This window comes from Oncorhynchus mykiss, chromosome 2, assembly GCF_013265735.2.
Source record: "Oncorhynchus mykiss isolate Arlee chromosome 2, USDA_OmykA_1.1, whole genome shotgun sequence".
Taxonomy (NCBI): Eukaryota; Metazoa; Chordata; class Actinopteri; order Salmoniformes; family Salmonidae; genus Oncorhynchus; species Oncorhynchus mykiss.
The window spans coordinates 63159976-63184178 of NC_048566.1; the positions used below are offsets into that span (position 1 = coordinate 63159976).

Sequence of the window (24203 nt, forward strand, 5' to 3'; positions counted from 1 at the left end):
CACATACAGCCCTCATCATTCCCACCTGACTCATAGGTGTGTGTGGAGTCTGAAGATGTGTCAGTCACAGGAGGCTGCTGAGGGGAGGACGGCTCATAATAATGTCTGGAACGGAGCCAGTGGAATGGCATCAACCACCTGGAAACCACGTGTTTGATGTATTTGATACAATTTCACTTATACCTCTCCAGCCATTACCACGAGCCCGTCCTCCCCAATTAAGGTGCCACCAACCTCCTGTGGTGTCCACCGGTGTATGGAACACTTAGAGATTTGAGATTTGTGAAGAAAAGTAAGGCATGGAATTAAGGCTAATTAGAGCTGTCAAATTTCGAGGGATACTATTGGATGAGTTGAGTGTCCAGCCGTGTGATGTCGACACTACTTGACCCCTGGCTCTGCTAGTGACACACACGTGACAGGACAAACAAACAGTACATTTTGAAGCGGATGTTGAAGGAACATCAGGCCTAAGACAATAGGGGAATGTGAGTGGAAGCAAAGAGTGAGCTGGCTAAATAAAAAAAAAAACGCTTAGCAACTCCGCTTCCCACGCTGTCCTCCTCTCTCTCCTTGCTAAAGGCACATTTCCGTAATCACTAGCAGCTAGCTTTTGTGGGGAAGCCGCGACCTCTCAAGCAACCTCTCTGCCAAGATGGCTGGCAAGATGAAGCAACAAACTAAGGGACCGCCGAACTGATTGATTCGTCCGATTGATGAACAGATTCATTAATGCTGTGACAGATATACTGATACACATCAGGGTACTGCTGATCAGAAGCAATACCTACTACTATACTGCAAACTACTGAAACTGTGAGACAGATACTTCCCGATACTAGCAATATACAGTGCCTTGCGAAAGTATTCGGCCCCCTTGAACTTTGCGACCTTTTGCCACATTTCAGGCTTCAAACATAAAGATATAAAACTGTATTTTTTTGTGAAGAATCAACAACAAGTGGGACACAATCATGAAGTGGAACGACATTTATTGGATATTTCAAACTTTTTTAACAAATCAAAAACTGAAAACTTGGGCGTGCAAAATTATTCAGCCCCCTTAAGTTAATACTTTGTAGCGCCACCTTTTGCTGCGATTACAGCTGTAAGTCACTTGGGGTATGTCTCTATCAGTTTTGCACATCGAGAGACTGAATTTTTTTCCCATTCCTCCTTGCAAAACAGCTCGAGCTCAGTGAGGTTGGATGGAGATCATTTGTGAACAGCAGTTTTCAGTTCTTTCCACAGATTCTCGATTGGATTCAGGTCTGGACTTTGACTTGGCCATTCTAACACCTGGATATGTTTATTTTTTAACCATTCCATTGTAGATTTTGCTTTATGTTTTGGATCATTGTCTTGTTGGAAGACAAATCTCCGTCCCAGTCTCAGGTCTTTTGCAGACTCCATCAGGTTTTCTTCCAGAATGGTCCTGTATTTGGCTCCATCCATCTTCCCATCAATTTTAACCATCTTCCCTGTCCCTGCTGAAGAAAAGCAGGCCCAAACCATGATGCTGCCACCACCATGTTTGACAGTGGGGATGGTGTGTTCAGCTGTGTTGCTTTTACGCCAAACAAAACGTTTTGCATTGTTGCCAAAAAGTTCAATTTTGGTTTCATCTGACCAGAGCACCTTCTTCCACATGTTTGGTGTGTCTCCCAGGTGGCTTGTGGCAAACTTTAAACAACACTTTTTATGGATATCTTTAAGAAATAGCTTTCTTCTTGCCACTCTTCCATAAAGGCCAGATTTGTGCAATATACGACTGATTGTTGTCCTATGGACAGAGTCTCCCACCTCAGCTGTAGATCTCTGCAGTTCATCCAGAGTGATCATGGGCCTCTTGGCTGCATCTCTGATCAGTCTTCTCCTTGTATGAGCTGAAAGTTTAGAGGGACGGCCAGGTCTTGGTAGATTTGCAGTGGTCTGATACTCCTTCCATTTCAATATTATCGCTTGCACAGTGCTCCTTGGGATGTTTAAAGCTTGGGAAATCTTTTTGTATCCAAATCCGGCTTTAAACTTCTTCACAACAGTATCTCGGACCTGCCTGGTGTGTTCCTTGTTTTTCATGATGCTCTCTGCGCTTTTAACGGACCTCTGAGACTATCACAGTGCAGGTGCATTTATACGGAGACTTGATTACACACAGATGGATTGTATTTATCATCATTAGTCATTTAGGTCAACATTGGATCATTCAGAGATCCTCACTGAACTTCTGGAGAGAGTTTGCTGCACTGAAAGTAAAGGGGCTGAATAATTTTACACGCCCAATTTTTCAGTTTTTGATGTGTTAAAAAAGTTTGAAATATCCAATAAATGTCATTCCACTTCATGATTGTGTCCCACTTGTTGTTGATTCTTCACAAAAAAATACAGTTTTATATCTTTATGTTTGAAGCCTGAAATGTGGCAAAAGGTCGCAAAGTTCAAAGGGGGCCGAATACTTTCGCAAGGCACTGTATCTCGTCTTTCAGCAATAATAATCAAACGGTCTATAATGGATTGGACTCTCATGCACTGATTCAACAAAGACTGAACCTGAGGTCAAGTACAGATCTCTACACGGCTTTAGGGAAGAACACCCACAAGTCATTCAATTCACTATTCACTGTTTAACTCCCAAAACACTTCAGTCTGAAATGAGGACGAGGCTACAATATAACTAACTATTTGGCAGTGGTGTAAAGTACTTAAGTAAAAAATACTTTAAAGTACTACTTAAGTAGGTATCTGTTTTGGATATCTGTACTTTACACTCCATACATTTTCGCTGACACCAAAAGTGCTGGTTACATTTTCAATGCTTAGCAGGTCAGGAAAATGGTCCAATTTACACACTTATCGGGAGAACATCCCTGGTCATCTCTACTGCCTCTGATCTGGCAGACGCACTAAACACAAATGCTTCATTTGTAAATGATGTCTGATTGTTGGAGTTTGCCCCTGGCTATCCGTAAATGAAAAATACAAGAAAATGGTGCCTTCTGGTTTGCTTAATATAAGGAATTTTTCTACTTTTGATATTTACATATATATATATATATTTTTTTTTTAGCAATTACATTTACTTTTTATTCTTACGTATATTTAAAACCAAATACTTTTATTCAAGTAGTATTCTACTGGGTGACTTTCATTTTCTATTTAGGTATCTTCACTTTTACTCAAGTTTGACAACTGGGTACTTTTTCCCACCACTGATATTTGTATATACAGTAGCTTAAAGGGATAGTTCACCTTCAAAGTTTGCCAGATGGTTTAGGAAAAAACTGTGATTTTGGGTTATAATTATTCAGATATTTTCTTCTACAGAGAAAGAGAGTGAGGGGAGGTGGGCAGTGCCCACTGGTCTTTACCCTACCTGCTGATCCAGAGGGTGGGGGCGCCCCGGCCTTCTGCCACTCTGTGGCCTCCACGGCCATGCGGCGGACAAACGCATCGTCCACACACATCAGGATGTTCTCCGGCTTGATGTCCGTGTGGACGATCTTACACTTGCTGTGGAGGTAGTCCAAGCCCTGCAGAACCTACACACACAGGAACACAAGCGTGCCCAAACGCACACACACACAAAAACAAACCCATCCCAGATTAAACACGCACCGATGCAATGCCAAATGAACCATTCCTTTCATCTTAGTCATCTTCCATTTGGGACAAGGCTGCTGTTGTTTTTCTGTTTGTTGTTGACACGTGCTTGTGTGTGTGTGTGTGTGTGTGTGTGTGTGTGGGGGGGGGGGGTTGCACAGTTGCCCGTGTTTGTTTTCAGGCGCTTTGCATTGAAGTTGAGAACAGTTTCTATTCATCTTCAGTGGGCCTTTCAAGTAGGAGAAACAGCGGCTTAGTTGCGTGAGCAGCAGCAGAGATGAGGGGATAAGTTCAGTCCACATGCTGCTCTGCTCTTAAGGGGGAAGGGGAAATGCCTGTGAAGGCCTTGAGAAGTCAACAACATGTACTACCCTGGCCTGGCCTGAGGTACTGCCTCTGGCTCGGGAAATCCCTAGCGTTCCTCTCTGATGGTGCTAATAAAGAGTGTTGATGGAAGTGAATGTGACGTGTGAATGTGTGTGTGTAGGGAGTGTATGTGTGAAAGGATATTGATGAGGATGTGTGTTCAGGTGTTGGTGAACGTGTGTGTGTGTGTGTGTGTGTGGCATACCTGTTTGATAATACTCTTGACACAGGGTAGAGGAAGACCCTGGTAGTTGGACTTGATGATCCATTTTAGAAGGTGGTGCCCCAGAACTTCAAACACCATACACACATCTGGGACAGCTGGTCAAGGAGGACCACGGCTTTATAATACACATAGAGGAAGTCATAGGTAACAAACAGAACGTTTCTGCACTGTTTTCTAAATGTTTCTGCACTCATGAATACACACACACACATTACTACATTATATGTAGTAAAATGTTCAGGCTTCAAACAGTTAAGTATATGTTATCAAAATGCATTCGGCCTCCAGGTCATTGCAAAGCGGTGTGTAACGGTGTGTTGCATTTCCATTCGCGGTACGAGATGCTGTAGCAGCAGCTCTGGAGCTGCCTGACATATTTTACGCTCAAAGGCTCTGCATCTGTACGCGTGCGACAAACAAGGTGCATAAGAAATACACTGTACCCGCACGCCAATTTAATTCCACTCAATTATGCAAATTGCCCTATAGACCAATAAGCATGACCAGACAAATGTATTTACATCGACTGGTATTTTTTTTATCAATGAATATGCTAAAAAGCATTATTTTGCAATGGGATTCTTTCTTCTTTTCCAGGACAATTGGCAGGCAGCAATTTTATTTATCGGCTTTTCAAAAAAATGTATCGGCCAAAAGCCGGCTATTACTAGCTAACGGAAACCCTGACACACATACACACCCTCTGCTGATAAGGATACGTATTCCGTTAATTCCAGAGATCTTGAAGTCGTCTATCAGCTGAACCACCATCTCTTTGTTTTGGTCAGAGGGGTCACTCTCTCTCACCTGGAGAGGGATGAGGACGGAGGGTGTGTGAGAGAGAGGTGTGAGAAACACATGGGGAAACACACAAACGTCCCACACATACATTTTGATGACCCGGAGTCCCCTACTCACACATCTGAGCAGTTTGATCTCATCCAGGGCTGTCTCTGTGTAGTGCTGAGCACTCTTCACCACCTTCATCGCCACAAAGTTCTTCACCCTGAAACAGCAAACAGTGTCACATACAGCGTCATCCTTAACATTATTGACTACAACGGAGCTAGCTATTCAACACTGGACGTGAACCAATGATGCTTACTGGTAATGGTTTCATAGCAAAGACATTATGACTGAACCTGCAGGAGGGGGGGGGGGGGGGATTTTACTGTGTAAGTGATTGAATTGGGGCGAAGTGAGTATATGGGCCAGATGTGTGATGTAACCTAGTGAAAGGTGATATTCTGACACTAATACTGTTAACACTTTGGCACTATGTGTTATTACACTGCAGCTGCTACTGCTATGTGTGTGTGTGTGTGTGTGTGTGTGTGTGTGTGTGTGTGTGTGTGTGTGTGTGTGTGTGTGTGTGCGTGTGTGTGTGTGTGTGTGTGTGACTCACTGGATGTCCCAGCACAGCCACACGGTGGAGAAGTGACCCCAGCCCAGCTTGCGTATTACGTGGTACCTCCCGTTGAACAAGTCCCCTATCTTCACCGGATGGTATCCACCTGAGAGAGAGAGAGAGAGAGAGAGAGAGAGAGAGAGAGAGAGAGAGAGAGAGAGAGAGAGAGAGAGGAAGAGACGGAGAGAGAGAGAGAGAGAGAGAGAGAGAGAGAGAGAGAGAGGAAGAGAGAGAGAGAGAGAGGAAGAGAAAGAGAGGAAGAGAGAGAGAGGAAGAGACGGAGAGAGAGTGTTAAAGTGGATCTAGACAATAAGGATACTGATACTTTGAGACAATCTGAAATTATGCCATTAGTGGGGGGAGGGGGGGGGGGATTAAAACAGAGAAAATGAGAGGAGGCTAGAGGAGGAGAGACACAGCGACAGCATCTTCAGTCTTCAGCCAATCCCGTGAAACCCTGTGGGAGAGGGATATAGAGGACGAATGAGAGAAAGAGGGGAAGAGCGATGGAAAGATAGACAGACGTAAACCCTATGGGAGAAGAGTCTCCCCAGTTCCTTAGAGCTATGTGTCTCTTCGGTGAAGAGGCCACTCCCTCTTGGCACAGACAACAACCTTGAGCCTTGGTGCTGGTGCCAAGCATACAGAGTTGCTGGCAAGAGTCACACTGCTACAAATTACATTATAACCCAGGGAAGATAAAGGAGATAGAGTAAGAGGGAGAGAAAGAGAGAGCGAGAGAGAGCGAGAGAGAGAGCGAGAGCGAGAGAGAGAAAGAGAGAGAGACAGAGAAAGAGAGAGAGACAGAGAAAGAGAGAGACAGAGAAAGAGAGAGAGAGAAAGAGAGAGAGCGGGAGAGAGAGAGAGAGAAAGAGAGGGAGCTAGAGAGCGAGAGAGGAGAACAAGATACGGGCTTAAGTGTATTGGGGTATGGGGTAACAGCTATGAGTCTGGGGAGGGGGGGTTGTATGCGGGCATGTGTGTATGCCTGCGTGTGTGTGCGCGTGTGTGTGAGTCAGTGAGTCAGAGAGTCCAAAAGGTAGAGAGAAAGGGGAAGGAGACGAGTGATGTGTGTGATTGTCATAGGTGTGTGTGTCTTCCTCCACCTTTGCAGTAGTCTGCGGGGTCCTCCTGCTCCTCATCGTCAGAGCCTAGGATCTCCTCCTCTGGCTCTGGGGGGACAGCCGGCTCAGGAGGGGGTGGAGGGGGCGGCGGGAGAGGGGGGGCAGACACTGGGGCTTTTTGCTGGGTCTCAGGCCTGACGGAGAGAGAGAGGAAGAGAGAAATACTGTTACAACCTGAATTGGTTTGTGTACTCACAACAATTACAACCATCACTGCGGTCAAACAGACATTCATAGCTGGATGCCATTTCACTTTAAGACCTGATTCCATCTCAAAGCCCTTCCCCTAGCTTATATACCTTCCCCTAGCCTCTATCCCTTCCCCTAGCTTCTATCCCTTCCCCTATCCCTTCCCCTAGTTTCTATCCCTTTTCCTAGCTTCTATCCCTTTTCCTAGCTTCTATCCCTTCCCCTAGCTTCTATCCCTTCCCCTAGCTTCTATCCCTTCCCCTAGCCCCTATCCCTTCCCCTAGCCTCTATCCCTTCCCCTAGCTTCTATCCCTTCCCCTAGCCTCTATCCCTTCCCCTAGCTTCTATCCCTTCTCCTAGCCTCTATCTCTTCCCCTAGCTTCTATCCCTTTTCCTATCCCTTCCCCTAGCTTCTATCCCTTCCCCTAGCTTATATCCCTTTTCCTAGCTTCTATCCCTTTTCCTATCCCTTCCCCTAGTTCTATCCCTTCCCCTAGCTTCTATCCCTTTTCCTAGATTCTATCCCTTTTCCTATCCCTTCCCCTAGCTTCTATCCCTTCCCCTAGCTTCTATCCCTTTTCCTAGCTTCTATCCCTTTTCCTATCCCTTCCCCTAGCTTCTATCCCTTCCCCTAGCTTCTATCCCTTTTCCTAGCTTCTATCCCTTTTCCTATCCCTTCCCCTAGCCTCTATCCCTTCCCCTAGCTTCTATCCCTTCCCCTATCCCTTCCCCTAGCTTCTATCCCTTTTCCTAGCTTCTATCCCTTTTCCTAGCTTCTATCCCTTCCCCTAGCTTCTATCCCTTCCCCTAGCTTCTATCCCTTCCCCTAGCCTCTATCCCTTCCCCTAGCTTCTATCCCTTCTCCTAGCCTCTATCCCTTCCCCTAGCTTCTATCCATTCTCCTAGCCTCTATCCCTTCTCCTAGCCTCTATCCCTTCCCCTAGCTTCTATCCCTTCCCCTAGCTTCTATCCCTTCTCCTAGCCTCTATCCCTTCTCCTAGCCTCTATCCTTTCCCCTAGCTTCTATCCCTTCCCCTAGCTTCTATCCCTTCCCCTAGCTTCTATCCCTTCCCCTAGCTTCTATCCCTTTTCCTAGCTTCTATCCCTTTTCCTATCCCTTCCCCTAGCTTATATCCCTTCCCCTAGCTTCTATCCCTTTTCCTAGCTTCTATCCCTTTTCCTATCCCTTCCCCTAGCTTCTATCCCTTCCCCTAGCTTCTGTCCCTTTTCCTAGCTTCTATCCCTTTTCCTAGCTTCTATCCCTTCCCCTAGCTTCTATCCCTTTTCCTAGCTTCTATCCCTTTTCCTAGCTTCTATCCCTTTTCCTATCCCTTCCCCTAGCTTCTATCCCTTTTCCTAGCTTCTATCCCTTTTCCTATCCCTTCCCCTAGCCTATATCCCTTCCCCTATCCCTTCCCCTAGCTTCTATCCCTTTTCCTATCCCTTCCCCTAGCCTATATCCCTTCCCCTAGCCCCCATCCATTCCCCTAGCTTCTATCCCTTTTCCTAGCTTCTATCCCTTTTCCTAGCCTCTATCCCTTCCCCTAGCCTCTATCCCTTCCCCTAGCTTATATCCCATTTCCTAGCTTCTATCCCTTTTCCTAGCCTCTATCCCTTCCCCTAGCCTATATCCCTTCCCCTAGCCCCTATCCCTTCCCCTAGTCCCTATCCCTTATCCTAGCCTCTATCCCTTCCCCTAGCTTCTATCCCTTCCCCTAGCTTCTATCCCTTTTCCTAGCCTCTATCCCTTCCCCTAGCCTCTATCCCTTCCCCTCGCCTCTATCCATTCCCCTAGCCCCTATCCCTTCCCCTAGTCCCTATCCCTTCCCCTAGCCTCTATCCCTTCCCCTAGCCCCTATCCCTTCCCCTAGCCTCTATCCCTTCCCCTATCCCTTCTCCTAGCCTCTATCCCTTCCCCAAGCCTATATCCCTTCCCCTAGCCCCTATCCCTTCCCCTAGCCTCTATCCCTTCCCCTAGCCCCTATCCCTTCCCCTAGCCCATATCCCTTCCCCTAGCCCCTATCCCTTCCCCTAGCCTCTATCCCTTCCCTTAGCCACTATCCCTTCCCCTAGCCTCTATCCCTTCCCCTAGCCCCTATATCTTCCCCTAGCCTCTATCCCTTCCCCTAGCCCCTATCCCTTCCTCTGGCCTCTATCCCTTCCCCTAGCCCCTATCCCTTCCCCTAGCCCCTATCCCTTCCCCTGGCCTCTATCCCTTCCCTTAGCCCCTATCCCTTCCCCTAGCCTCTATCCCTTCCCTTAGCCCCTATCCCTTCCCCTAGCCCCTATCCCTTCCCCTAGCCCCTATCCCTTCCCCTAGCCTCTATCCCTTCCCTTAGCCCCTATCCCTTCCCCTAGCCTCTATCCCTTCCCCTAGCCCCTATCCCTTCCCTTAGCCTCTATCCCTCCCCTAGCCCCTATCCCTTCCCCTAGTCCCTATCCCTTCCCCTAGCCTCTATCCCTTCCCCTAGCCTCTATCCCTTCCCCTAGCCCCTATCCCTTCCCCTATCCTCTATCCCTTCCCTTAGCCCCTATCCCTTCCCCTAGCCCCTATCCCTTCCCCTAGCCTCTATCCCTTCCCCTAGCCCCTATCCCTTCCCCTAGCCTCTATCCCTTCCCCTAGCCCCTATCCCTTCCCCTAGCCTCTATCCCTTCCCCTAGCCCCTATCCCTTCCACTATCCCCTACCCCCTCCCCTCTGTCCCTTCCCATAGCCCCTATCCCTTCCCCTAGCCTCTATCCCTTCCCTTAGCCCCTATCCCTTCCCCTAGCCCCTATCCCTTCCCCTAGCCCATATCCCTTCCCCTAGCCTCTATCCCTTCCCTTAGCCCCTATCCCTTCCCCTAGCCTCTATCCCTTCCCCTAGCCCCTATCCCTTCCCTTAGCCTCTATCCCTTCCCCTAGCCCCTATCCCTTCCCCTAGTCCCTATCCCTTCCCCTAGCCTCTATCCCTTCCCCTAGCCCCTATCCCTTCCCCTCTATCCCTTCCCTTAGCCCCTATCCCTTCCCCTAGCCCCTATCCCTTCCCCTAGCTTCTATCCCTTCCCCTAGCCCCTATCCCTTCCCCTAGCCTCTATCCCTTCCCCTAGCTTCTATCCCTTCCCCTAGCCTCTATCCCTTCCCCTAGCTTCTATCCCTTCTCCTAGCCTCTATCTCTTCCCCTAGCTTCTATCCCTTTTCCTATCCCTTCCCCTAGCTTCTATCCCTTCCCCTAGCTTATATCCCTTTTCCTAGCTTCTATCCCTTTTCCTATCCCTTCCCCTAGTTCTATCCCTTCCCCTAGCTTCTATCCCTTTTCCTAGATTCTATCCCTTTTCCTATCCCTTCCCCTAGCTTCTATCCCTTCCCCTAGCTTCTATCCCTTTTCCTAGCTTCTATCCCTTTTCCTATCCCTTCCCCTAGCTTCTATCCCTTCCCCTAGCTTCTATCCCTTTTCCTAGCTTCTATCCCTTTTCCTATCCCTTCCCCTAGCCTCTATCCCTTCCCCTAGCTTCTATCCCTTCCCCTATCCCTTCCCCTAGCTTCTATCCCTTTTCCTAGCTTCTATCCCTTTTCCTAGCTTCTATCCCTTCCCCTAGCTTCTATCCCTTCCCCTAGCTTCTATCCCTTCCCCTAGCCTCTATCCCTTCCCCTAGCTTCTATCCCTTCTCCTAGCCTCTATCCCTTCCCCTAGCTTCTATCCATTCTCCTAGCCTCTATCCCTTCTCCTAGCCTCTATCCCTTCCCCTAGCTTCTATCCCTTCCCCTAGCTTCTATCCCTTCTCCTAGCCTCTATCCCTTCTCCTAGCCTCTATCCTTTCCCCTAGCTTCTATCCCTTCCCCTAGCTTCTATCCCTTCCCCTAGCTTCTATCCCTTCCCCTAGCTTCTATCCCTTTTCCTAGCTTCTATCCCTTTTCCTATCCCTTCCCCTAGCTTATATCCCTTCCCCTAGCTTCTATCCCTTTTCCTAGCTTCTATCCCTTTTCCTATCCCTTCCCCTAGCTTCTATCCCTTCCCCTAGCTTCTGTCCCTTTTCCTAGCTTCTATCCCTTTTCCTAGCTTCTATCCCTTCCCCTAGCTTCTATCCCTTTTCCTAGCTTCTATCCCTTTTCCTAGCTTCTATCCCTTTTCCTATCCCTTCCCCTAGCTTCTATCCCTTTTCCTATCCCTTCCCCTAGCCTATATCCCTTCCCCTATCCCTTCCCCTAGCTTCTATCCCTTTTCCTATCCCTTCCCCTAGCCTATATCCCTTCCCCTAGCCCCCATCCATTCCCCTAGCTTCTATCCCTTTTCCTAGCTTCTATCCCTTTTCCTAGCCTCTATCCCTTCCCCTAGCCTCTATCCCTTCCCCTAGCTTATATCCCATTTCCTAGCTTCTATCCCTTTTCCTAGCCTCTATCCCTTCCCCTAGCCTATATCCCTTCCCCTAGCCCCTATCCCTTCCCCTAGTCCCTATCCCTTATCCTAGCCTCTATCCCTTCCCCTAGCTTCTATCCCTTCCCCTAGCTTCTATCCCTTTTCCTAGCCTCTATCCCTTCCCCTAGCCTCTATCCCTTCCCCTCGCCTCTATCCATTCCCCTAGCCCCTATCCCTTCCCCTAGTCCCTATCCCTTCCCCTAGCCTCTATCCCTTCCCCTAGCCCCTATCCCTTCCCCTAGCCTCTATCCCTTCCCCTATCCCTTCTCCTAGCCTCTATCCCTTCCCCAAGCCTATATCCCTTCCCCTAGCCCCTATCCCTTCCCCTAGCCTCTATCCCTTCCCCTAGCCCCTATCCCTTCCCCTAGCCCATATCCCTTCCCCTAGCCCCTATCCCTTCCCCTAGCCTCTATCCCTTCCCTTAGCCACTATCCCTTCCCCTAGCCTCTATCCCTTCCCCTAGCCCCTATATCTTCCCCTAGCCTCTATCCCTTCCCCTAGCCCCTATCCCTTCCCCTGGCCTCTATCCCTTCCCCTAGCCCCTATCCCTTCCCCTAGCCCCTATCCCTTCCCCTGGCCTCTATCCCTTCCCTTAGCCCCTATCCCTTCCCCTAGCCTCTATCCCTTCCCTTAGCCCCTATCCCTTCCCCTAGCCCCTATCCCTTCCCCTAGCCCCTATCCCTTCCCCTAGCCTCTATCCCTTCCCTTAGCCCCTATCCCTTCCCCTAGCCTCTATCCCTTCCCCTAGCCCCTATCCCTTCCCTTAGCCTCTATCCCTCCCCTAGCCCCTATCCCTTCCCCTAGTCCCTATCCCTTCCCCTAGCCTCTATCCCTTCCCCTAGCCTCTATCCCTTCCGCTAGCCCCTATCCCTTCCCCTATCCTCTATCCCTTCCCTTAGCCCCTATCCCTTCCCCTAGCCCCTATCCCTTCCCCTAGCCTCTATCCCTTCCCCTAGCCCCTATCCCTTCCCCTAGCCTCTATCCCTTCCCCTAGCCCCTATCCCTTCCCCTAGCCTCTATCCCTTCCCCTAGCCCCTATCCCTTCCACTAGCCCCTACCCCCTCCCCTCTGTCCCTTCCCATAGCCCCTATCCCTTCCCCTAGCCTCTATCCCTTCCCTTAGCCCCTATCCCTTCCCCTAGCCCCTATCCCTTCCCCTAGCCCATATCCCTTCCCCTAGCCTCTATCCCTTCCCTTAGCCCCTATCCCTTCCCCTAGCCTCTATCCCTTCCCCTAGCCCCTATCCCTTCCCTTAGCCTCTATCCCTTCCCCTAGCCCCTATCCCTTCCCCTAGTCCCTATCCCTTCCCCTAGCCTCTATCCCTTCCCCTAGCCCCTATCCCTTCCCCTCTATCCCTTCCCTTAGCCCCTATCCCTTCCCCTAGCCCCTATCCCTTCCCCTAGCCTCTATCCCTTCCCTTAGCCCCTATCCCTTCCCCTAGCCTCTATCCCTTCCCCTAGCCCCTATCCCTTCCCCTAGCCCCTATCCCTTCCCCTAGCCTCTATCCCTTCCCCTAGCCCCTATCCCTTCCCCTAGCCTCTATCCCTTCCCCTAGCCCCTCCCCTCTGTCCCTTCCCCTAGCCCCTATCCCTTCCCCTAGCCTCTATCCCTTCCCCTAGCCCCTATCCCTTCCCCTATCCCTATCCCTTCCCCTAGCCCCTATCCCTTCCCCTAGCCCCTATCCATTCCCCTAGTCCCTATCCCTTCCACTAGTCTCTATCCCTTCCCTTAGCCCCTATCCCTTCCCCTAGCCCCTATCCCTCCCCCTAGCCTCTATCCCTTCCCCTAGCCCCTATCCCTTCCCCTAGCCTCTATCCCTTCCCCTATCCCTTCCCCTAGCCTCTATCCCGTCCCCTAGCCTCTATCCCTTCCCCTAGCCTCTATCCATAGCCCCTTTCCCTAGCCCCTTAGTGTTCTCAGATCTGTAAGGACTGGAACTTGAACTAATGCCCTTAAAAAAAAGTATGCTGTATTTTTAAGGGCTTAGCATCTCATCAATAAGACAGTGTGTGGCTTCTCTTACCAGCCTGAGTGGATGTGCTGCTTTCTATTCAATACACTATTCAGTATTAGCTCCTGTATGTTAAGCATCTGGCAATCAGTTCCAAAGCATCAATGATGACACCACCAGAAACATCAGAGTACATGATGAGGTGACTTGACATTAACATAAAAAGCATTGTTCAATATCAGACTCAGAAGCACAAGACGTTGTTTTACTATCTCTGAACATTGCTATTTCGGCGGCGTCCTCCGTAATAGCTGTATGGGAGTTATTAATGCTGAATAAATAGTGTGAACTGTGTCAGTGCCTGGCTAATAGATTCAGCAAAAATATCGGAAATACAATCAAACGCTTGAGTAAGAAGCAAACACAAACAAACGTGCGCGCGCGCACACACACACACACACACAGTGATAAATCCCGTTCACAGGCACACCGTGGAGCCTCCCGGTCGGTGCGTTGCCATAGAAACTGTGGAGCAGGGAGAATCCACGCCTTGAAGAGTTAACGTGGCAGCTAGGACAAAGCAAGGCTCCTCTAACGTCTAAAGAAGCACAGCCGTCTGGGAAGGATAACACAAACACTTAGCATTGAGATTCCTCTATACTTGCGCACACACATGCACGCACAGAGACAGAGAGACACACACACACACACAGGCTATGTACGCACACACACACACACACACATACACTCCGTGCTTAGATCTGTGTGCCCTTGCAGCAAAATGCTCCTTAACCAAACTAGTCACGTACTGTATCATAGATCACTTCCAAAGGCTTAGCGCTTTTATGCTTGAGCCTGCCATACACACACACTTAGCCGCAATAACTCTGAGCCCACTACAGCAGCAATCAGCCCACTCCAGTGTCTGTGGACGTGCATGTGTGTACTAGCGCATGAAAATGTGTGTGTTTAGTCATATTGAAAATATATATACCAGAGGCTGCAGGAAACACTTCATATCCTAGCTCACGTGCGTGTGGGTGTGTGTTTATCACACCCTGCACCACTGTCACCATGCACTCATACACATAACAGCAACAACGGAACCAGAGTGTTTCTGAATGCATGGAAATCCCCGGAGATTACCAATAACAACTAAACCTTAGGGCTGTATCCCAATAGCACCTTTGGCCAGACCCCATCCACAGTAGTGCACTATGTAGGGAATAGCGTGCCTTTTGGGCCGCAAGGTCAGCAGCTAACAAAGCTAATCACTGGCTGCCATTGTCCTCATCGCAGACATACCAGACCAGTTTGCAGCCAGCTGACACAGCAGCAGGAGAATACGACTAGCTACTTTCTCCTCAGGATGAATGCATTAACGGTTCTGTTTTGCGGCTGTTGGTTTTCTAGATGCTTGACTGTCACATTGGTATAAGCAGTGTAATTACAGCACAAGAACCCACAGGGTGAGAGAGCGGTATTGTGGTTGCAGGTTACAATGGGAGTGTGTATAGTGTATACATACAGCGCGTTCAAGAGTATTCAGACCACTTCCCCTTTTCCACATTTTGTTATGTTACAGCCTTATTCTAATATATATATATATATATATATATATATATATATATATATATATATATATATATATATATATATATATATATTTAAATCCTCCTCATAAATCTACACACAATACCCCATAATGAAAAAGCAAAAAAACCTAAAACATTTACAGAAGTATTCAGACCTTTTGCTATAAGTTTGAAATTGAGCTCAGGTGCATCCTGTTTCCATTGATCATCCTTGAGATGTTTCTACAACTTGATTGAAGTCCACCTGTGGTAAATTAAATTGATTGGACATGATTTGGAAAGGCACACGCCTGTCTATATAAAGTCCAACAGTTGACAGTGCATGTCAGAGCAAAAACCAAGCCATGAGGTCGAAGGAATTGTCCATAGAGCTCCGAAACAGGATTGTGTCGAGGCACCGATCTGGGTAAGGGTACCAAAACATGTCTACAGCACTGAAGGTCCCCAAGAACACAGTGGCCAATATTGGAACTACCAAGACTCTTCATAGAGCTGGCCACACTGCCAAACTGAGCAATCCGGGGAGAAAGGCCTCAATCGGGGAGGTGACCAAGAACCCGATGGTCACTCTGAAAGAGATCCAGAGTTCAACAGTGGAGATGGGAGAACCTTCCCGAAAGGCAACCATCTCTGCAGCACTCCACCAATCAGGCCTTTATGATAGATGGAAGCCACTCCTCATTAAAAGGCACATGACAGCCCGCTTGGAGATTGCCAAAAGGCACCTAAAGGATTGAACTCTTTGGCCTGAATGCAAAGCGTCCCAACTGGAGGAAACCTGGCACCATCCCTATGGTGAAGCATGGTGGTGGTAGCATCATGCTGTGGGGTAGTTTTCAGCGACAGGGAGTAGGAGACTAGTCTGGATCGAGGGAAAGATGAATGGAGCAAAGTACAGAGAGATCCTTGATGAAAACCTGCTCCAGAGTGCTCAAGACCTCAGACTGGGGTGAAGAGTCACCTTTCAACAGGACAACAACCCTAACCACACAGCCAAGACAACTCAGCAGTAGCTTTGGGATAAGTCTCTGAATGTCCTTGAGTGGCCCAGCCAGAGCCCGGACTTGAACCCGATCAAACATAAGAGACCTGAAAATAGTTGTGCAGCCATGCTCCCCATCCAACCTGACAGAGTTTGAGAGGATCTGCAGAGAAGAATGGGAGAAACTCCCCAAATACAGGTGTGCCAAGCTTGTAGCATCATACCGAAGAAGGCTAGCGGCTGTAATCGCTGCCAAAGGTGCTTCAACAAAGTACTGAGTAAAGGGTCTGAATACTTATGTAAATGTAATATCATTTTTTTCCTTCTTTACATTTGCAAAACATTTTTAAACCTGCTTTTGCTTTGTCATGATGAGGTATTGTGTGTGGATTGATGAGGGGGAAAAAACGACTTAATACATTATAAATAAGGCTGTAACGTAACAACATTTGGAAAATCAAGGGGTCCGAATACTTTCTGAATGCACTCTACATGGTAACAGAGATGTGTGTGTAAGCACTGTCCCACCTCAGGGTAGCGTGGGTGCAAGAGTCCTGCCCGGTGCTCTGTGGAATGTCCTGTGTGTGTGTGTGTGTGTGTGTGTGTGTGTGTGTGTGTGTGTGTGTGTGTGTGTGTGTGTGTTGAGCGGATCCAGACAGGACTCTCTCTTAGACATGGTAAATTAGAGTGGGATGCATTTTCCACCCTGAAACACCTTTGTGTGTGTGTGTGTGGACATGCCCAGAACTCAACTCACTCACAAACAACTAATCTGTTGGCTCCTTTCGTTAATTTGATTCAGCAATGCCCAGAGCATTCACGACCCTCTACCGGCGAACAATGAAGTAAAAACTAGAAACGATCATGATTCTACATGACTCTCGTTCACCATAAGGGGCTTATTGTCATTGCCATTTGTTTATGAGAAAAGTGTACTTCAAACAATGTACATTTGTGATGGCTAGGGATACAAATAAGATGATTTATTGCTAGCTTTCGGACGAGGTCTAACCTAATTGCGGCCGCAACCAAACTAGATTGTGAGCGACTCTTGGCGGAATGCTCTCTGCTTGACTGCCACGAGGGAGACGAGCACAATATTGTTTGCGAAGTGCAGCTGCCCCCCAAACGATTAGTTCTCAAGTATTCAGCAGAGGCATGCGTTTGTTTTGGTTCTACAAAAGGTGTCCACCGATAATGTTGAATAATCATTGCATTCATTCTTGCATCATTCAATCAATTATCAGTTCTAAACATGTACTGTATTTGTCTTCTCTGTGCTCACGATCTATTTTTCTGTCCGCACACGATAGACAGTTTGTGATCAGAGCACGTCTCCGGAGCCACTGAGCCAGATGAGCGTGTCTAAATCCTGCTGTAGAATTCATTGCGGCCAGTCAGCAGGTCAAACAAACGACTAAAATGAACGGGTCCCTCAGAAAAACAAATCACGACTCTCGAGTCAGTAAAAAGAGTTGTTCAAAAAGAATGAATCGTTTGCGAACCGCACAAAGGCCAGAGTAGTGTGCGGAAGACAAACACACAGTACTGAAGAGCCTGTTCTCTCTAACTCTCCACGAAAACACGCACGCACGCACGCACGCACACACACACACACACACACACACACACACACACACACACACACACACACACACACACACACACACACACACACACTTCCACTGTCCCACCCTGCAAAGGCATTTAGAGTCCCTGCAGTGCATTTCTAAAGCCCATCCCTATCAAAGCATGTCATGATTATGGGGAGGTAACCGTCTCACAAATTCACGTGTAAAAACATGTTTTGATCTTCAGAGAGAATATAGTATGTTCACTTATACACTTATATGACATTCCCAATCTGGCCCTCATACCATCATGGCCGCCTAATCATCCCCAGCTTCCAATTGGCTCATTCATTCCCCCTCCTCTCCCCTGTAACTATTCCCCGGGTCGCTGCTGCAAAAGAGAATGTGTTCTCAGTCAACTTAGCTTTTAAAATGAGGGCTAAATAAAAAAAATAAAAAAATACAAAAATGTGAAAGGAATAGTAGCTGAGAGACATGGAGGTTAGAGAGTAGAAAAGACAAAAGAGAGAGAACACAGTGTCCAGGGAAGATACATGAAATAAAGGTAGACGAACGGCACACTGAATGTACCGGTAGTTTAGGTAAATCACTTGTCAGTGTTTTAGAGCAGAGCACAGTGATACTCCTCCTATCCCCAAGGCCTCTGTTCTAATTCAGGAAAATGATTAAACGTTGTTAATCATTCATTTCCCTGCTAAATGGGGGAGAAAGACATGAGAATAGCTAAGAAGCTGTCGTCTTTGTCTGTCAGCTTCAAATCCCTAATGCTGTGTCTGTGAAAACCTATGCAGTTCTATGGGGATATGGTTATACTGTATACACCATGAGTTCCTTCCAAATACACTGAGTATAACAAACATTAGGAAAACCTTCCTAACATTGAGTTGCCACCCCCCCCCCCCTTCATTTCAGATACAACAACCACAGTATGCCCCTGTTCAATCAGTAAAATCTATCCTTAAAAAACATCTTCACATATTGATTACTTAACACTACCGGTCCCTACAGGCAACATATTGATTACCTCGCACCAAAGTGACGTGCTGAATACTGAGCATTGACTGTCACCAAGGAAACACATTTAATAGCGATGGAACTCCACTGTCACCTAGGTAACCTATTGATTAGGCCTGCTATCACCATGTCTGACTCTGAACATCCTGGTACCTCTAGGCAGAGGTCACCCAGGGGTTAAACCACTTCACCTGGGAAACAGAGACCTATTGGTTACTGAACACACTGTTGTCATCTAGTAGGTAATACCATAGAAATAAGGAATATGGATTCTATCGGTAACACAGACCCTATAATTCCGTCAATTATAGGATCTCTATGGGTTACACTTTGATGCCTGCCAGTCAACTTAGTGATGGATCCGTTATGGAATGTTGCTGTCACCTCAGTGATAAATTGAGAAAAACTGAGTACTATTAAGTAAGACAGACATAGGCTACTGTAGCTGAATGAAGACTTTTTTTTACAAATTCAGCTGCCTGTCATTGCGGTGAGTCATTGATAAATGAGGTGCATTATCACCTAGGCAACAGCCATTACTTAGCAACTCGACTGTCCACTCAGCGAGGCTTCAATGACTAAACAGTGAGCACCAGCCTTTCTCAGTCAGAACCAAAACACAATCTCATCCCCCTGGTAATAAATAGGCTACCACTCTCTCTTTTTCGCCGATCCATCATCATCCCCCTCTCTCTCTCTCCCTCTCCATCCATATCAGTCTCTTCCAGCAGCAGGTCAGGCAAGCTGACTCATTTGCTCCTCTCCTCCGGTATGTCTGCTGCTCTGCACATGACAGGGAAGTGAGATCTCACTGCTATTTCAGTCTACAGCCTGCCTGCCTGACGTCACGCAGCACTGCCCCCACACTATCCATACCCGCCATGATGAATCTGTGCATTACCACTACGACACAATTATGGATCTGAGTCTACAGGTATCTGTACAAAACATGACCATATGTTGGCAAGTACAGCTCTGTAGTGCAATACATTACTGTCCACACACCTAGCTCCCCATTTTGGTTCTCTATGTGTACAATACATTAAGAAAAATTCAGCCCGGCATTGGCGCTGTAACATATACTGTGCAAAATCATTATACTACAGTTCCACTAACCAACTAAACACACCAACGTCGCTATTACAGAAACCTCTGTTTAATTCAACACTGAACCATGCATGAGAGCACCAGCTGTTCCGGACAACTGTGTGATCACGCTCTTCGAAGCCAACGTCAGTAAGACATTTAAACACAAGGACGCAGGGCCAGACAGATTACCAAGACGCATACTCAGAGCATGCGCTGACTAGCTGGCAATTGACACAGACTGTAATACTTATGTGTTTCAAGCAGACCACCATAATCCCTGTGCCCACGAATGCCAAGGTAACATCTCACATCTGTAGCCATGAAATGCTTTGAAAGGCTGGTCATGGCTCACATCAACAACATCATCCCAGACACCCTGGACCCACTCCAATTTGCATACCATCCCAATAGATCCACAGAGGACGTAATCTCAATTGCACTCCACACTGCCCTTTCCCATCTGGACAAGAGGAAAACCTATGTCAGAATGCTGTTCATTGACTACAGCTCAGCGTTCAACACCATAGTGCCCTCCAAGCTCATCAATAAGCTAAGGACCTTGGGACTGAACACATCCCTCAACTAGATCCAGGACTTCCTGACGGGCCGGCCCCAGGTGGTGAGGGTAGGTAACAACACGTCTGGTATGCTGAACCTAAACACGGGAGCCTCTCAGGTGTGTGTGCTTTGTCCCCTTCTGTACTCCCTGTTCACCCACGACTGCATGACTCCAACACCATCATTAAGATTGCAGACGACACAACGGTGGTAGGCCTGATCACCGACAATGATGAGACAGCTATAGGGAGGAGGTCAGAGACCGGCCAGTGTGGTGCCAGGACAACAACCTCTACCTCAACGTCAGCAACACAAAGGAGCTGATCGTAGACTACAGGAAACAGAGGGCCAAGTACACCCCCGTCCACATTCACATTCCTCAGTGTCCACATCACTAAGGATCTATAATGGTCCAAACACAACAACACAGTCGTGGAGAGGGCACGACAACGCCTCTTCCCGCTCAGGAGGCTGAAAAGATTTGGCATGGGCCCTCAGATCCTCAAAAAGTTATTCAGCTGCACCATTGGGAGCATCTTGACTGGCTGTACTTGGTATGGCAACTGCTTGGCATCGGACCGCAAGGCACTACAGAGGGTATCATCAAATCAAGCTTTATTTATATAGAACATTTCAGACACTGATGAAGGAAATAAACAAATAAAAAACAATGAAAATAAAAACAAATATTTACTACACAACAAACATGAGGATAAAAAAAACAAAAAACAACAAGAAAAACGGAAAGAAAAAAAAAACCCAGATAAAAAGACGAGTTTTAAGATCTCTTTTAAATATGTCCACAGTTTTGGCCGGCTATTCCAAAAGCTAGGGGCATAGTAACTAAAGGCTGCCTCTCCATGCCTCTTGGTCCTAGGCTTTGGGATAGTTAAAAGGCCAGTGCCAGAGGACCCGAGGGACCTACTGGGTACATAACTTAAAAGCATGTCTGACATGCAGCTTTTCACCGGCTTCGAGGGCATTATCACTTTTATACCAACATATTCAAATAATAATTAGCATATTTTCATTACAAACATTATTTTGATAAATGTATTAATTTATTTTTTATTTCACCTTTATTTAACCAGGTAGGCAAGTTGAGAACTAGTTCTCATTTACAACTGCGACCTGGCTAAGAATAAAGCAAAGCAGTTTGACTCATACAACAACACAGAGTTACACATCGAATAAACAAACATATTGTCAATAATACAGTAGAAAAAGTCTATATTCAATATGTGCAAATGAGGTAAGATAAATAGGCCAGGGTGGCGAAGTAATTACAATATACCAATTAAACACTGGAGTGATTGATGTGAAGAAGATGATTGTGCAAGTAGAGATACTGGGGTGCAAAGGAGCAAGATAAATAAATAAATACAGTATGGGGATGAGGGAGTTGGATGGGCTATTTACAGATGAGCTATGTACAGGTGCAGTGATCTGTGAGCTGCACTGACAGCTGGTGCTTAAAGCTAGTGAGGGAGATATGAGTCTCTAGCTTCAGTGATTTTTGCAGTTTGTTCCAGTCATTGGCAGCAGAGAACTGGAAGGAAAGGCGGCCAAAGGAGGAATTAGCTTTGGGGGTGACTAGTGAGATATACCTGCTGGAGCGCGTGCTACGGGTGGGTGCTGCTATGGTGACCAGTGAGCTGAGATAAGGCAGGGGTTTACCTAGCAGAGACTTGTAGATGACCTGGAGCCAGTGGGTTTGGCGACGAGTATGAAGCGAGGGCCAGCGAACGAGAGCGTACAGGTCGCAATGGTGAGTAGTATATGGGGCTTTGGTGACAAAATGGATGGCACTGTGATAGACTGCATCCAATTTGTTGAGTAGAGTGTTGGATGCAATTTTGTAAATGACATCGCTGAAGTCGAGGATCAGTAGAATAGTCAGTTTTACGAGGGTATGTTTGGCAGCATGAGGGGAGGCTTTGTTGCGAAATAGGAAGCTGATTCTAGATTTAATTTGGGATTGGCGATGCTTAATGTGAGTCTGGAAGGAGAGTTTACAGTCTAACCAGAGACCTAGGTTTTTGTAGTTGTCCAAAAATTCTAAGTCAGAACCGTCCAGAGTAGTGATTAATAATACTTCCATGAGATATAGTCTCGACACAAATCTAGGGTTGCTACCCAGGCCGGCTGGTCGTTCGTTCTATTGGTTCGGTTGCCAGAGACGCGGTCCAGTTGTTCAGTCTTTTTGTTTTGTATCTATGGACACGACCCAGTCGTTCGTTCTAAATGTTCCATTGGCTGGCAACTTTCTTATCCCTTGCTTGCTAGCTAGCGAACTACGGCTAACTTACAGTCACATCAAACAGTGCAGACAGAATAACAGCAAAGTAGCTGCATTTGCATTTGTTTAAGCTGTTTTCTAGTGACATTTATTTGGATACATCCATAACAATGAGCTAATGATGCGAAATGTCTCCTGGCATAGAAAATGTGCTTTCTCGTCAGGACACTTGTTCAGAGGAGCTAGCCAGCAACACAGCTAACACAATCACTTCAAACTGAAGCTGGAAAGATGTGCAAACTAGCTGCAATTCATTTAGTTTTATATGTTTTCTTTTAGTACTTCTTTGTATATATCCATAAAAATTATGCTGATTCATGATTTCTACTGGCTGTGAAAAGCTGCCTGTCTGTCTCGTCCCGACACGTTCATTACTATGGGACATCTGGAGATGAGAATTTGAATATTGAAACAATGTTGGAAGATGTCGGAGAGACAGACAGCAAGGTTTATACAAATCTCCGCTGTTGAAAACTAAATGTTAGTCTAAAGAAATGTGAGATAATGTCTAGAAGCTTTTTATAGTGGAGATCAAGTTTATAACTTCCCTGCCTGGGCTAATGAGACAGTGGATTGCACAGTCAGATGGAACAGAGTAAATAGGTATTTTAATGTCATAGATTTAGCCGGTGGTAACTTGTGGAATAGACACCGGCTGGAATGCAGTTTTAACCAATCAGCATTCAGGAATAAACCTAACCGTTGTATAATTAAGCAATAAGGCCCAAGGAGGTGTGGTATACGGCCAATATACCACGGCTAAGGGCTGTTCTTAGGCACGAAACAATGCCTGGACACAGCCCGTAGCAGTGGTATATCGGACAAAAAAAATCACAAACCCCAGAGGTGCCTTATTGCTATTATAAACTGGTTACCAACATAATTAGAGCAGTAAAAATAAATGTTTTGTCATACCTGTGGTATATGGTCTGATACACCATGGCTGTCAGCCAATCAGCATTCAGGGCTTGAACCACCCTGTTTATAACAGTCAATAGATGCTGATTTGACTGTTAGACTAATTTCCCTTGGGAAGCAAATGAATACTGTACTACATGCTGCACTACACTGACCTACACATTAGAGGTCGACCGATTAATCGGAATGGCCGATTAATTAGGGCCGATTTCAAGTTTTCATAACAATCGGAAATCAGTATTTTTGGACACCGATTTTTTGACACCTTTATTTAAAGGTTTAACAGCATTGCGCTCTTTATTTAACTAGGCAAGTCAGTTAAGAACACATTCATATTTTCAATGACGGCCTAGGAACGGTGGGTTAACTGCCTTGTTCAGAGGCAGAAAGACAGATGTTCACCTTGTCAGCTAGGGTGTTCCAATCTTGCAACCTTACAGTTAACTAGTCCTTGTGCACTCCACAACGAGACTGCCTGTTACGCGAATGCAGTAAGCCAAGGTAAGTTGCTAGCTTGCATTAAACTTATTTTATAAAAAACAATCAATCAATCATAATCACTAGTTAACTACACATGGTTGATGATATTACTAGATATTATCTAGCGTGTCCTGCGTTGCATATAATCTGACTGACCATACAAGTATCTAAGTATCTGACTGAGCGGTGGTAGGCAGAAGCAGGAGCATAAACATTCATTCAAACAGCACTTTAGTGCGTTTTGCCAGCAGCTCTTCGTTGTGCGTCAAGCATTGCGCTGTTTATGACTTCAAGCCTATCAACTCCCGAGATGAGGCGGGTGTAACCGAAGTGAAATGGCTAGCTAGTTAGTGCACGCTAATAGCATTTCAAACTTCACTCGCTCTGAGCCTTGGAGTGGTTGTTTCCCTTGCTCTGC

At 46.8% G+C, this 24203-nt stretch overlaps 1 protein-coding gene across 6 annotated transcripts in view; it reads right to left on the reverse strand.

The window, feature by feature from the left end:
* Positions 1-24203, reverse strand: part of LOC110493507 (SRSF protein kinase 2) — a 78069-nt gene that overhangs the window by 13207 nt on the left and 40659 nt on the right. For all 6 annotated transcript variants that reach the window (XM_036952729.1, XM_036952726.1, XM_036952751.1 and 3 more), the window contains 6 exons: positions 6707-6858; positions 5598-5706; positions 5111-5198; positions 4912-4999; positions 4172-4278; positions 3374-3539 (listed from right to left, as the gene is read on the reverse strand). In XM_036952729.1, coding sequence (XP_036808624.1) covers positions 3374-3539; positions 4172-4278; positions 4912-4999; positions 5111-5198; positions 5598-5706; positions 6707-6858 — 710 coding nt within the window. The remainder of the gene's footprint in view (positions 1-3373; positions 3540-4171; positions 4279-4911; positions 5000-5110; positions 5199-5597; positions 5707-6706; positions 6859-24203) is intronic.